Here is a 12,161-nt window from a genome sequence, read left to right on the forward strand (position 1 = left end):
TCAGCCGGCCGGCCGACTGGCCAATGGTAGAATTAAACGGATATCCTCGGGCTCACCTGCTCACTTATTTCGATCTCCTGCGGTGCTCGTCCATGAGAGTTACCCGGTGAATGATCTCTCGGTCCGATTCAGCCCGGCCCGGAACGACCGTTATCATTGCAGTTAGGCGAGAGCGCAACATTGTCGAATTCATTAACGTCCAGCCGCACACGGACTTCCCGTTCCTCCGGCTTTATTTAGCAAACGATTAACGGCTTAAGAGCCGAACACGTTGCTAGGTGTGAGCGTAAAATATTGCCGCCACTATTAGTGCGATTAACGTTTCCGGCTATACCGTCTGTGTGTATGTATATGTGTCGAGTATCTCTTCCCGTACACATACATTTCCATATCTCATAAATTCGTATATAATCTGAGGGCGTTTATCATACTGCGGCAAGATTTTTCCCGATTAAATATTTTTTCGTTTCCATTGATTTCTTGGCATCAATTATCCGATAATTCGCAACCGTGCTTTGAAAACTTTGCGCTTTGGAGGTAGAGAAATTTCTTATTGTTAAAAAAAGGTTACTTATAGAAGATTATTTATAGCTCAAGTATCTTGAGCTCAAAGATTACAATAAAGTAAATTAAAACAAAATCACAAATTCCGTTAAACTGTTAAAAAGATTAAACATATGTGCATATTTTAATAATACTTATATTGCATCTCTTAAAAATATAGAGACCTGGATAGAGTTTATTTCTATCATTATTATATTATTTATGTTTAACAGATTAAGCCGCAAAAGATTCATTTTACATATAATTTGGATACGTCAATATTATCATAGAAACTTATGGAACTATCAGACTAATTAATTAGTAAGCACTGAAATAGAAACTTAGTTATTTATGAGGAGAGGACAGTTATAAATTCAAACGCAACTATCAGTGGCAACACGCATTTGAAATAATAAAGCCAACAATAAAAGCATATCAGCAAGATAATTTCAAATATGAAAGCAATTCTATTACTTTATATGTATTGGTGAACTAATAATAACAAGCGCTGTTCGCTTAATTACACTAGTGTAATGCTAAATGATATAATTTGAAATTTTCAACTGAAATGCTCGCTTGACCAAAATTGTGGCTCATTAGAGCCACAAAAGAGAATGCATATTTTTAGAATTAGCTTCTAACGGCAATTATTTTATTTGGCAATTATTTGATAATATCTTTGAGATATGTCAGATAAAAATTACAGAGGAGTGTAGATGGAATGAATTATTCGTTTTTTTCATAGATTCACTTTATTTTATTGTATTTTATCGATGATTTTTGATGTATACATTTTGAATATTTTAATATTTATTCACGCAATATCGAGAATATCACAGATTTTTCACCTATAACAAAAACTACTCTAATTAAATATGAAATCTTGTAATGGATTATGTTATACAATTTATACGAGTTTTATCAATTTGACTTTTTAATCGGTTATTTCTCATATTCCCTCTGTATATAAATTGTATAACAATAATTTTAACAACGAGAATGGACATGGATAAACAATTTCACAATCACCTTTCGTTCGATACGCGAGATCATAGCAATCATAATTATCAACATCCTCAAAATTCCTGAAACATACAAGCATATAAGATTTTAGATGTTAAACATTAGAATGTTAACATTACAGCAAACTTTAAATTTATTTTAATGCATTGTAATATTTTAGTTTAACATTACAGTCGTTCAGTAGACTGTACAAAGTGTGCCAGTGTCAAAATTCATTAATACTGATTTAACACATTGAAAATACGTTTACCTTAAAATAATCCGTATGGCATCTTCGATAATTGACAATCCCGGAGGACTTAGTACCGTTTCCGCCTCGCAAATTGTACGCAAGATGCATAATCGTCCCGGCAAGTTTCGACTGAAGTATATAACACAATCAATGTTAATTAATTAAGTTTAATCTAAAATACAGGTCAAATTTCTGGAATGTTTGCAGATATACAATTAATATTAAAATATGTTTACAATGTTTAATGCATGTTCAATAAAATTTAATTATAAAATCAATATTTGAATATTTATCACATAAAAGATTGCGAAAACCTCCCTCGTTTATCTCTTTATCTTGAACATCTCTATTTTTTTACAAAGTAGTTTGACAACAAAAATATTCTTCTTGCATATTTTATTGGACATTTAAAATTATGTTGGCGTATATTTGCAATGACATTTTACGAATTTTAAAAAAATGTAGTTTTATAAAATAATTTAATTAAATAAAATATAAATAATTTTCTTGTTACCTGTCCAACGCTAATTCCAAATTGGCATAGAGTTCACGTCTGTGTCGCCGTTTTAGTTTGGATGGCTTTCTGATCGCAACTTTCCTCAAATCTTCCTGACTAGGTATAGGCCAAATCGTATCAAATTCCAGATCTAAGTTCCAGCTTTTAGGTTCGTTAAGCTGAATTGCTTTTAGAAGGCTCAGTGTCATCTAAATAAGCAGTTCCATATACATATACTCGCCATACAGAACATGAAATAATTGTAATTTTTAAAAGATTCGACGAAAGCGATTTTAAATAAAAAAAGGATTGTATAGGAAAAATTTTCCTTACATTTGGTAATAAATTTTAATAAGTAAAGCACACGCGCCAACTCGGAAACAGGCGATACGCGTATTTCACAATTTTATACGTTGTACGACTAAATGCAATTTTAATAGAATGCGTCCACTTTCAGGATGCTTTCTGATAAAAGCCCAGTTATCGCGGTAAAATGAAGAGCTCCACTCGTCTAACTGATTTAACCGGTCTCGACCTCCGCAGGGCAAGTGATGACACCCTCATAAAAGTCAGCGTAACAAAAGATGATAGTATCCTCTCCTTCGCCTCCCCTGCCACCCATTGCGAACATCCGGATGTCTGACTCACCACGAAAGCGCTTCCCTTTGGAAAAGTGAGCTCCCGTCTACGTCTGGACAAGGTCTCTCCCGACCTTTGGCCAACGGCACTTAAGTTGGTGTCATTACGGTGACATACCGCCTCCCCCAGGAGCAACAACGGGTCCAGGATCACGGCGAGAATCAGGACGGGCCACGGGGCTCTCATTTCTCGGAATTATCCGGGTGAAAATCACGATTTTCCCTCTCGCGGCGCGCAACCTCGGGCCAGCCCTCCCGGGAGGTTACGGGACGGAGAGCATTTTCAGAAAATTCGGGTACATCCTTCGCGGTTACGTCGAAATATTGCACTCACATAACGCGTACACGGGCAATGACTCGCCACGGGATGGCAACGCTCGGCCGCCGAGCCAGTGTTTGCGTCGCGAATTGTCACGTCTGCCTCGACAAAAAAAATGATCTAATTCATCAACAAATGGATATTTAAGAAAACTTAACATATTACCAGAGTACTTATCCGTAATTGACTTTTAAGTAGCAACCTGATAGTCATTACATATGATGACAGTTTCACTAATCATATTATAATATTTTATCATTATCTATTTAGGATGTTTTAACTACATAATAAGTACTACCTAAAAGTTCTTAACCTTTAAATACTACAAAGTCCCTACTACAAAGACATTTATTCTTTTTTTCTAATTAGTAATTAAAAATTTTGGCCGTGAATTTTTGAAACCAGTCATAAAGAAGAAAACAATGAAAAATTTGACTTATGAATACATACGATAATCAACAGCAAACGAGACACGCTCCATTTCGAACATAAAATTGTTCTTAATGCATAAGTCACGTAAACGTGAGTTAAATTTTTCGTAATTTTTCAGTCGTATACGCAAGCTCGCGTGCGGAAGACTCTCGCAGTTATGATAAGGTATATGTCCCTATCTCATACGTGAACTACATATACGTTTTGCTCTGGCATATTTTACGTCGCGGTAAGATATCCTTCCAGTGTGTGGCAACGTGCAGAATAAATTTCAGTCCTCGTCAAGTTTTAATATCTCGCCATGTGTATGTACGAAGCATTTGCGAAATATATTTCAATGTAAAAGAGAATCTTTTACAACTTTATGGCAATTAACGCGGATGATAAAAAAGATGGATTGAAAAAATAATGGAATCTTTCAATAAACGTCAAGGTGAAATTCGCGTGTCTCGTTATAATATCACAAACTTCTTCATAAATAAATTTTTTATCGATGGAATTGGTACTGATTTCCGGGCGTTTTCGCACTCATCGTGCTCGACGATGAGAGAAAGAAAGAGAAAGATAGGTCACATTAATTCTCCCGGGTCTCTCGTAGGCCATTAAAATCTGACAAGCTGTCCCCCATTGTGGAGCTGTCCCCCGGCTTTTCCATGCTAATCTTGAAAAATCTCACGAAAAGCTCGGCTGTTCTTTATAAGAGGTTCATCGGCTCTCCGTTTTCCTCCCTTCCTCCCTCTCTCCCTTTTACTTTACCGCAGCCACTAGCGAGAGAGCCTTTAAATTTCGTAAATCTTTCGCGAAATATATTCAGGAATGGGCTGCCTGTTTTATCCAATCCCAAAGATCCAAGTGCTCTCTGACCATCTTCGCGGCTTCCATCTGCGAGGTAATTTCATTTTGGGCTTTCGAATCTCCTCGATCCTCCCCCTCCCCCCTCCCGCTGCTCCAATTTATTTCTTTTTTTCCTTTTTTTCTTTTCTTCATCTAACGACGCGCTGCCGCTTCCATCCGGCCACTCTGCACAGCCTTACGTGGGAGACCGAGTGATTTATCCGGCACTTAAAATCGAGCGATTTTTCCTGGGATTTCTGGTTAATCGCCACTGCTACGTAACGCGGAGAGAATCGCCATCGTAATAAGCGCGGTAATGGATTTATGGACTCTCTCGCGACAGAACTTTCGTGACTCCTCGACGCTCTAATCGCGATAAACGCCTGGAACATCTCTCGAACTCGCCGTGCACCAAGTCTACTATCCTATATCCGTAGCGGTCTATTTTTGTCGAGTATACGCAACGTGATGCCGTTCCGTGGTCCATTTCGGGCAACAATTCTAACTCGCATTAAGGAAACCAGGCAGATGGTGGACTCGTATGTTTAGCTTGCAATAATAGGTCGCGTACCCGCGGAATAATACACGGCGCGTCGCTCACAACCGTGCGGCATGCACCGCTTCCGCAGGCACCGAGACATCCGTCGAGTGTTCCTTCGTAGTGCGCGACTCGTGTTACGATTGCATTACGTTGCCGTGTTTGTACCGTACGGTGACGGTAAGCCGTCGTATAATGCAATTCCCCCCCTGAGAACGTCAGCTGCGGTAGCCGAGCTTACATCGCGTGTCATTAGCGCGAGTCGTCGTCAATTCGCGAATCGTAATCCCCGAAGCTAAAGCCTCCCATCCTGGAACGTTGAGACTGACATCGCGTTGTATCATTGCGGTGGAATCTACCCGAAACTTCACGCGCGTCGATAGCGGCTTTTCGCAAGATTACGCAAGGCACACGTGTATTGGTGAAAGCATTAATTTCTCGTTGGGGAAACGTCAAATTATCCAAGGAATCTGTAACACTCGTTACCTCGAAGACAATGTTTCGACGAAACAACTCCTGGCATCGATCGGTTCGTTGTACAATTCCGAAGGAGAATTTTTATGAAATTCTGCTAAATATTTATACTAAATTAAATGAAGAATAATATTTCCTCATTTATCGTATCTACAAAAACTCACAGTTTATCAAGAAAAATAGTTCTTACATTGGCATGATTCGAAAATATTTGTTGAAAAATGAATAATTTGCAACATAAGGTACACAGTAATTTGCACTTTGAAGACTCTCTCTCTCTCTCTCTCTCTCTCTCTCTCTCTCTCTCTCTTTCCTTTACGCTGAAAGTTCTGTTGTAATCCGAGCAATTTGGTAGTTACGAGGAAATTCCAAGAACGACGTCGACTACATAATTCGAATTGCTAACGTCATTGTTGTCGACATTGTTGTCGATCTCATCACGTAGCGACGGTTACTATTATTCGCTTTTACACCACGATATTTTGCCTCCTTTCCTCTCAACCAAAAAGACCGCGTAGCAGCTACTTGGGACGCCTCAATCCTAAAAGGTTACAGCTTGTTGTTTCGCAAGCTGTGCAAAATGAGAGAGGCATGTCTATATATAGTAGATTAATTTACGACGAATAAAATTCATGACAGATACGATTGATAGTTTAATATTTCAAAAATTTTTTAATGCACTGAAAAAAAAATTTGGTTGATATAACTGGAATGTGAACTAACGGTTCGGATTCTAGTTAAATCTACCAAATTTCTAATTAATTTAACAAAAATTCTTGTTGAATTAATTGGAAATCTGGGCAGATCAACTAGAAATCTGAACCGTTAGTTCAATTCCAGTTGATTCAACAAGACTCTTTTTTTCAGTGTGCATTTGAAAATATTAAACCGTATGCAAATACATTATTGTATTATGTGTTAAATTTAGCTTTTCGCCATTTTGTGTTATTTTTTTATATGGTATTTATTTATCGACAGTTTCTCAGATAATTAAATGAAATTACAAAACAAAAGCTTTCAATAACTTTGGAAATATGAATAAAGCATTTACCCTTATATTCGAATAAATTATAACTTCAAAAGTCGTTTGCTAGTATTTTGCCATAATTATAATCAGTTTCATAGTTGTTTTACTACGCTGAGATAAACATTTTAATAATATCTATTGCTTAGTCTAAATTTGATTGTCATTGGGAGTATTTCAAGCGCTTTAATCATCTGAAAGACCGGAAAAGGGAGTTCTTCGTAAGCTGCTCGTTCCGTGCCTGCGTAAGACATGCGTAAGATCACGCTTGATTGCAGCAATTCAGAAGACATCTGGACACTTGGCGTGCACCTCGTCACAATTCTCACCCAAGTGGTATGTTCGCTCGTACTCGGTCATCGGATCGATGTCGTACAATCCTCCAGGCAGACTACAATCATTAATTCATCACTTTATCCAACATCCATTGTATTGACAGCTAAGATTTTTAACAATTTTTATATAATAATCGATCGGAAAATATGTCAGAATATTGTTTAAAAAAATCTGATTCATGTTGCCAAATCCTTCTTTATCAGCAGTGTCACATCTTATAATGAATAATTTATATAATGAATTATAATTAATAACTTGTTCGATTTCTGTAGAAAACCTTTCGATTAAATCCACGACTTACGTAAATATAGCGTGCAGAATCTCCTCGAGAAAGCTTCCCTTCCCGATGTCTTCACGTCTACGCCCGGCAGCCTTGCAGATCGCCTTGATGACGCAGGCCTTGCCGTCCTTTCCCTGGCTTTACCGTGGACAGAAGGTAAGGTACAACAAAAGGACAAAGATTTGGAGCAACGAGGATCGTTTATCATTATCATTCTCGTTATCGTTGTCGAGCTCGCCAAGAGTCGGCGGTCTATTCATTAAGTCCGCGATAATACCGGAGGACAGAGAGGAGGCGTATTAACGGGCACGAAACCCCGAGCTCCACTGTAAACCCAAGGGTGGTTTACAATGAGCCCTCCCTTACCCCTCGCCGTACCATATACCTGCTAAACAACCGTACCCCGTCCTTCCCTGTCTTCGACTCGTGCCCTCTCCCACGCCGAGCAAATACCGGCAATTAGGCTATAGCTCTGCGCAATTTGAATTAGAGTAAGCACCGCTTCTGCCATCCTCGGATTAACCCCACGACTCGACTCTTAACTGAAACTTTACTGGTGTGTAAGCGTGCAAGTGCCTGCAGTCAGCCGGGAGAATACATTTTGATTGAGAGTTGCCACCGTGGCGAACGTAGAATACGTGTCTATCCGACAATCCGTGGGAGTTAAGCAAAAGCGCGGGATGTGATTTATAGGAGAAGGAAATTTCTCCCCGTTAGTTTACGTGCGAGCGTGATCGACGGACCGGAAGTGCTATTTTATGCCCAGAGTTTAACGGGACAAATCCACTGGAATTCGGTCTCCTTAATATCCGAATTGCCAAAGTTCGTCGAAATCGGATTTCGTTGTGAGCTTTCGTCGACTGGACCATAATAACATTAATGAAACGTGACGCGAGATCTTGGGATCTATAAATCAACGATTCTGATAGAGTTCTGAGCAAAAAACCACCAAAGATAAATAGCGAGTTGGTGGCAAATATAAGGAAGAAAGACAACGTTCTTTTCTCACAGCTGTTTGTACTCTCCATACATGTATCGTTTTGTCAACGATCCTCGCTTTGATCGAATGACGGATGAGCGTCACGATCCCATGTAATCAGAATGAGTAACGATTCTCTTTACTTCCGTGGATTACCCGACGAGAACGTCTTAAGATGTTCGGACCACGGCACCGCTAACCCGCGCAATTTTGACGGCGAGCTTGACTATTCAAGAAACGACCCTCGGTGCGCATAAAATGTCGCAACGTCATGTACGCAACATTTTCCGAGTAATGCAACGTAATTTTTTCAGACGTAGCTACTCATACAGCACGGAAAGATTACAGAAACATTTGGTTAAAAAAATATTTTATTTGCAAGATTGCAAAAATATTACGATATGTTACCGCAATGTTGCTGCAATGCAATATTGTAACAACATATGTTTCTAATAATATTTTAGCTATCGTTATATTACTACATCTTGGTACATATTTCATCCAGGAATTAATTTAACACACAGAGAAAATTTTATGGTAAAAATTATTATGTGCGATAGGAGCCACGGACCATGAGAAGAAATTTCGAAGAGTTATACCATAAGTAGTGTAAATACTATGGTAATTTGATAAAAAACATAGTAAAAGTTTTCATAATTCCTTCCTTTCATAATTCCGCGTTTTCTATTTATTATAATAATTTTTCCTATAAATTTTTCTCCGTGCCGTATCCTTGTGGCGTTTCTGTAAGTTCCTGTACTGTGTGGCCAAACAACAAAACAGTAACCGCGACCCAAATCTCTATTCTATTAACGCGTTCGGCAGTATCGCGAGACAAAAACAGTGCGGAAGCAATTCTCTCTTATTTCTTCTCTCGCAGAACATTTCGACTAATTTCGAGCGAGTTTCAACGTTTACACTCATATATGTATGTATCATAGTATAGGCATGGTAGTTGCAACAAAATTTATTTGTACGCGGCGAAGCGTGGTATCGGTAGAACTATTGCATTAAGAGATATATATTGAAAATCCGATTAAGTTAGAAATTATATCAAAATATATATGTACATGTTATCAATTTGAATGAAATTGTCGGCCGATCAATCGCGGTGCGAATATAATTGCTCCTAACAACTCTCCGAAGAGGAACAATTGTTTCCTAACTAAGGATTTCCAATAAATCGAGTACGTGCGCAACGATTCTTCGCGATTACCCGATTCGACAATCAATCGCCTGCCCACGATTGCAGCGTGTTCTCATCGCGCTGTACAAGAACGATTCAATTAACTTTTTTTACATGCCGAGAGTAATTCTACATTAAAAGAGCGAAGGGAATCCTTGTGTCTCTAAACGACGGCCGTTCGTCGCGTGATTCCCGACCGTTTTCGATCTCATTTCCACCACGCAAAATAACCGCTCCGGAAACGTTGCGATCATTGCGAGGAGCCTCTTAATCCGCGCGTTTAATGTGCCCGTGAGCGCTCCTCGAACCATGTCCGCTGGAGAACGCCGCAGCGAGAGCCGCGGTTTTACGGCATAATGCGTCGTCGGTCATACCTGAATCATCGTCGTTTCTTCGGGACCATTTTCCGACCTCGAGTGGCGAAAGCGCACCGCTTAATCCACTCGCCACTCGAGTGACCGTTTAAGAGCGTTTCCCTGCCGCTTCATCGACCGTGAAATACATTCGTCCCGTGCGTTTCGCCGGAATTATTTGGATTTACCGAATGGTAAGGTTTATTACAGTCACGAACGCGAAGCTTTACGAGAGTAAATTTTTAGGTTCTCTCGCTGCGAGAGAAAGAAAAAGAAACGATTACGTCGGCGGATGACTATCCATTTTAAACTCTCGGCGCGTTATGATTTTTCCTCCTAAACGAGAGGCGGCTCGCATCAGGAAGCAGAAGCACTTTCCGCGACGTAGATGAGAAGGCAGCTTTCCAATAACGGTCTGATCTATTTTTCTTCGTGAACCGGGAAGCAGCGAACTTGCCCGACAAGTCGTTGAAACAAAAATCTCATGATAAGTCTCGCCCTTCGTTCAATAGAATTACCATTTTTCCATCAGGACCTACCACTCGAGAAGGAGGATAAATCTGATCAGTAGAGAAGAACGAAATAGAGTCAGACGCGACAAAATGATAAAATACACCATTTTCCTGCCGAACAGCCAAGTATGTCGTAATCGTCGCAATAGCGATTCATAGTTTTTCTCGTCGCGCACTGCAAATAAATTTCTATGTCATTTTCGTATTATTGGAATAATTCACGTGATTTTTCTTTTATATAAAAGCACCGCGCGCACAGTCGTCGGTAATTTATACAGAACGAGAAGAGGAAATGATGTCTTTCCTTGTCTTTATCCGGCCTTCTTACTCACGTTTTTAGCATTAGCTCCACTTTACGGTACAGCTCTCTTCTGCTCCGACGATGATAAACCTCGGCTGGCTTCCCGTACTGCACGGTATTTCTATAGGGTAGTTCCCACGCCAGGCCGGCGGTAACACCGATGTTAAACATTCCTTGGGGCTTCGAATGCGTGGTCATGGTTAGACAGTAGACGAGCTACGTAATAATAATAATAGTGGACAAGTGGAAGAATGTTAACGCCAAATTGAGTATTACTAAATTGTAAATAAGAATTAATGTTTGTTTTATATGTCAAGGGAGACAGAGGATGGAGGGGCGAGAGAGGAAAGCAGATTATTGATTAACTTTTGTTAATTAATTATCCAAAATATCATAATTAATTTGGGAAACTGAAACATTGAATCATGAATTATTTTATTATTTGCAATTCGAGGTGTGCGTGTTTTAATTCGGCCGGCAGCAGATTTTACATATTAATTTTTAATTATTATTACTAATTATTATACGGATCAATATTCCTCCTTTTCATAAAATTGAAATTTATTATTTCATGCTGCTCCTCTTATTAGAATCTTTTTAAACGTTACGCATAAGACGAGTTTCGTTTCATTTAGCATATGAAACTTCCCAAGCTAAACTATATCGAGAGTTTATGTTACGTCATAATATACAACTTCGCGCAACGTGAAACTTCCACAAGTTCGACCTGTCTAGCGCGTTTCGCGCAAAAACACGAAAGAGAGAGAGAGAGAGAGAAAGAAATAAAGAGAAAAAGAGAAGGAGAGAGAGAGAGATCATAGCATAAAGATTATGGTTTCATTTTAATAACGGAACTCCGGACTCGGAAGCAAGCGTAACAGGTGCGTTTACTCTTCTATACATTTTCGAAGTTTATGCATCACAAATTCGCAAACGAAAACTTGACGCGAAGAGGGTAGTAATCGCCCCGTTTTCGCGAGCGAAGTGCTTTCTTATCGAGATACGAACTGTGTAAAATAAAAGTTTATCTTACTTGAACGTTGCTACCTTGAGGGAACACTAAATACTTAATTCCAACGTCCCTTCCGGATCTTAGGAGCGAATTATTCGGAAACGTCATCGACGTTGTCGATCCTACAAAACGACGAAGCACGAAAACGCCCAGCAGAATAAATTGGCGAAGATGATTGATCGGCATTGCTGGTATGAAAATTTTCGCTTCCATCGAACAGAGCTGAAGTGTTAATCCTAACGATAGAATGGACTTGAGTACGCGATCGTTGCTTGCTCTCGAGAAACAAACGCTAACGAACCGCATCCGTCTGCGTTGAAAAGCAACGGTATTCTATTACTGCTCTAACGATGAACAAATGGAGAATAATTTAATTTTGTTTTCACTTCTACGGAGAAAAATAGGGAACTTAAAAAAAAATTAACTATTTCGTACAAAAGCGTGGTACTTAATTTTTATTAAATTTAAGCAACTGGAAGATAAAATTGAAAGTATAAAATGTTTGAACTAAAAATGCATTTCGTAAGTGCTCCGAACATTTTCCGTGTAATATACAAATGCATCCTATTTCTATTAACAACTTTAGCAACTGTTTTTTCTTCCTTTTCTTGCATTTAAAAAACGTAAGACTATTTCTTTAATGCTTAAA

General features: G+C 39.0%; 3 protein-coding genes across 4 annotated transcripts in view; 1 reads left to right on the forward strand and 2 right to left on the reverse strand.

Moving 5' to 3' along the window:
• Positions 1–12,161, forward strand: part of LOC105831718 (acetylcholine receptor subunit alpha-like 1) — a 210,755-nt gene that overhangs the window by 173,455 nt on the left and 25,139 nt on the right. The window lies entirely within an intron of this gene.
• Positions 863–3,126, reverse strand: LOC105832829. Its single transcript, XM_012674108.3, has 4 exons — positions 2,943–3,126; positions 2,313–2,503; positions 1,817–1,927; positions 863–1,628 (listed from the first exon to the last, which is right to left on the reverse strand). Exons 1-4 carry the CDS (start codon positions 3,117–3,119, stop codon positions 1,493–1,495), a joined length of 615 nt encoding a protein of 204 aa, XP_012529562.3. The 5' UTR covers positions 3,120–3,126; the 3' UTR covers positions 863–1,492.
• LOC105832813 lies at positions 6,812–11,845 on the reverse strand. Its single transcript, XM_012674083.3, has 4 exons — positions 11,534–11,845; positions 10,532–10,716; positions 7,191–7,307; positions 6,812–6,944 (listed from the first exon to the last, which is right to left on the reverse strand). The coding sequence occupies exons 1-4, from the start codon at positions 11,816–11,818 to the stop codon at positions 6,836–6,838; spliced, it is 696 nt and encodes a 231-aa protein (XP_012529537.2). The 5' UTR covers positions 11,819–11,845; the 3' UTR covers positions 6,812–6,835.

Source organism: Monomorium pharaonis, chromosome 6 (genome assembly GCF_013373865.1).
Source record: "Monomorium pharaonis isolate MP-MQ-018 chromosome 6, ASM1337386v2, whole genome shotgun sequence".
NCBI classification, from domain to species: Eukaryota; Metazoa; Arthropoda; class Insecta; order Hymenoptera; family Formicidae; genus Monomorium; species Monomorium pharaonis.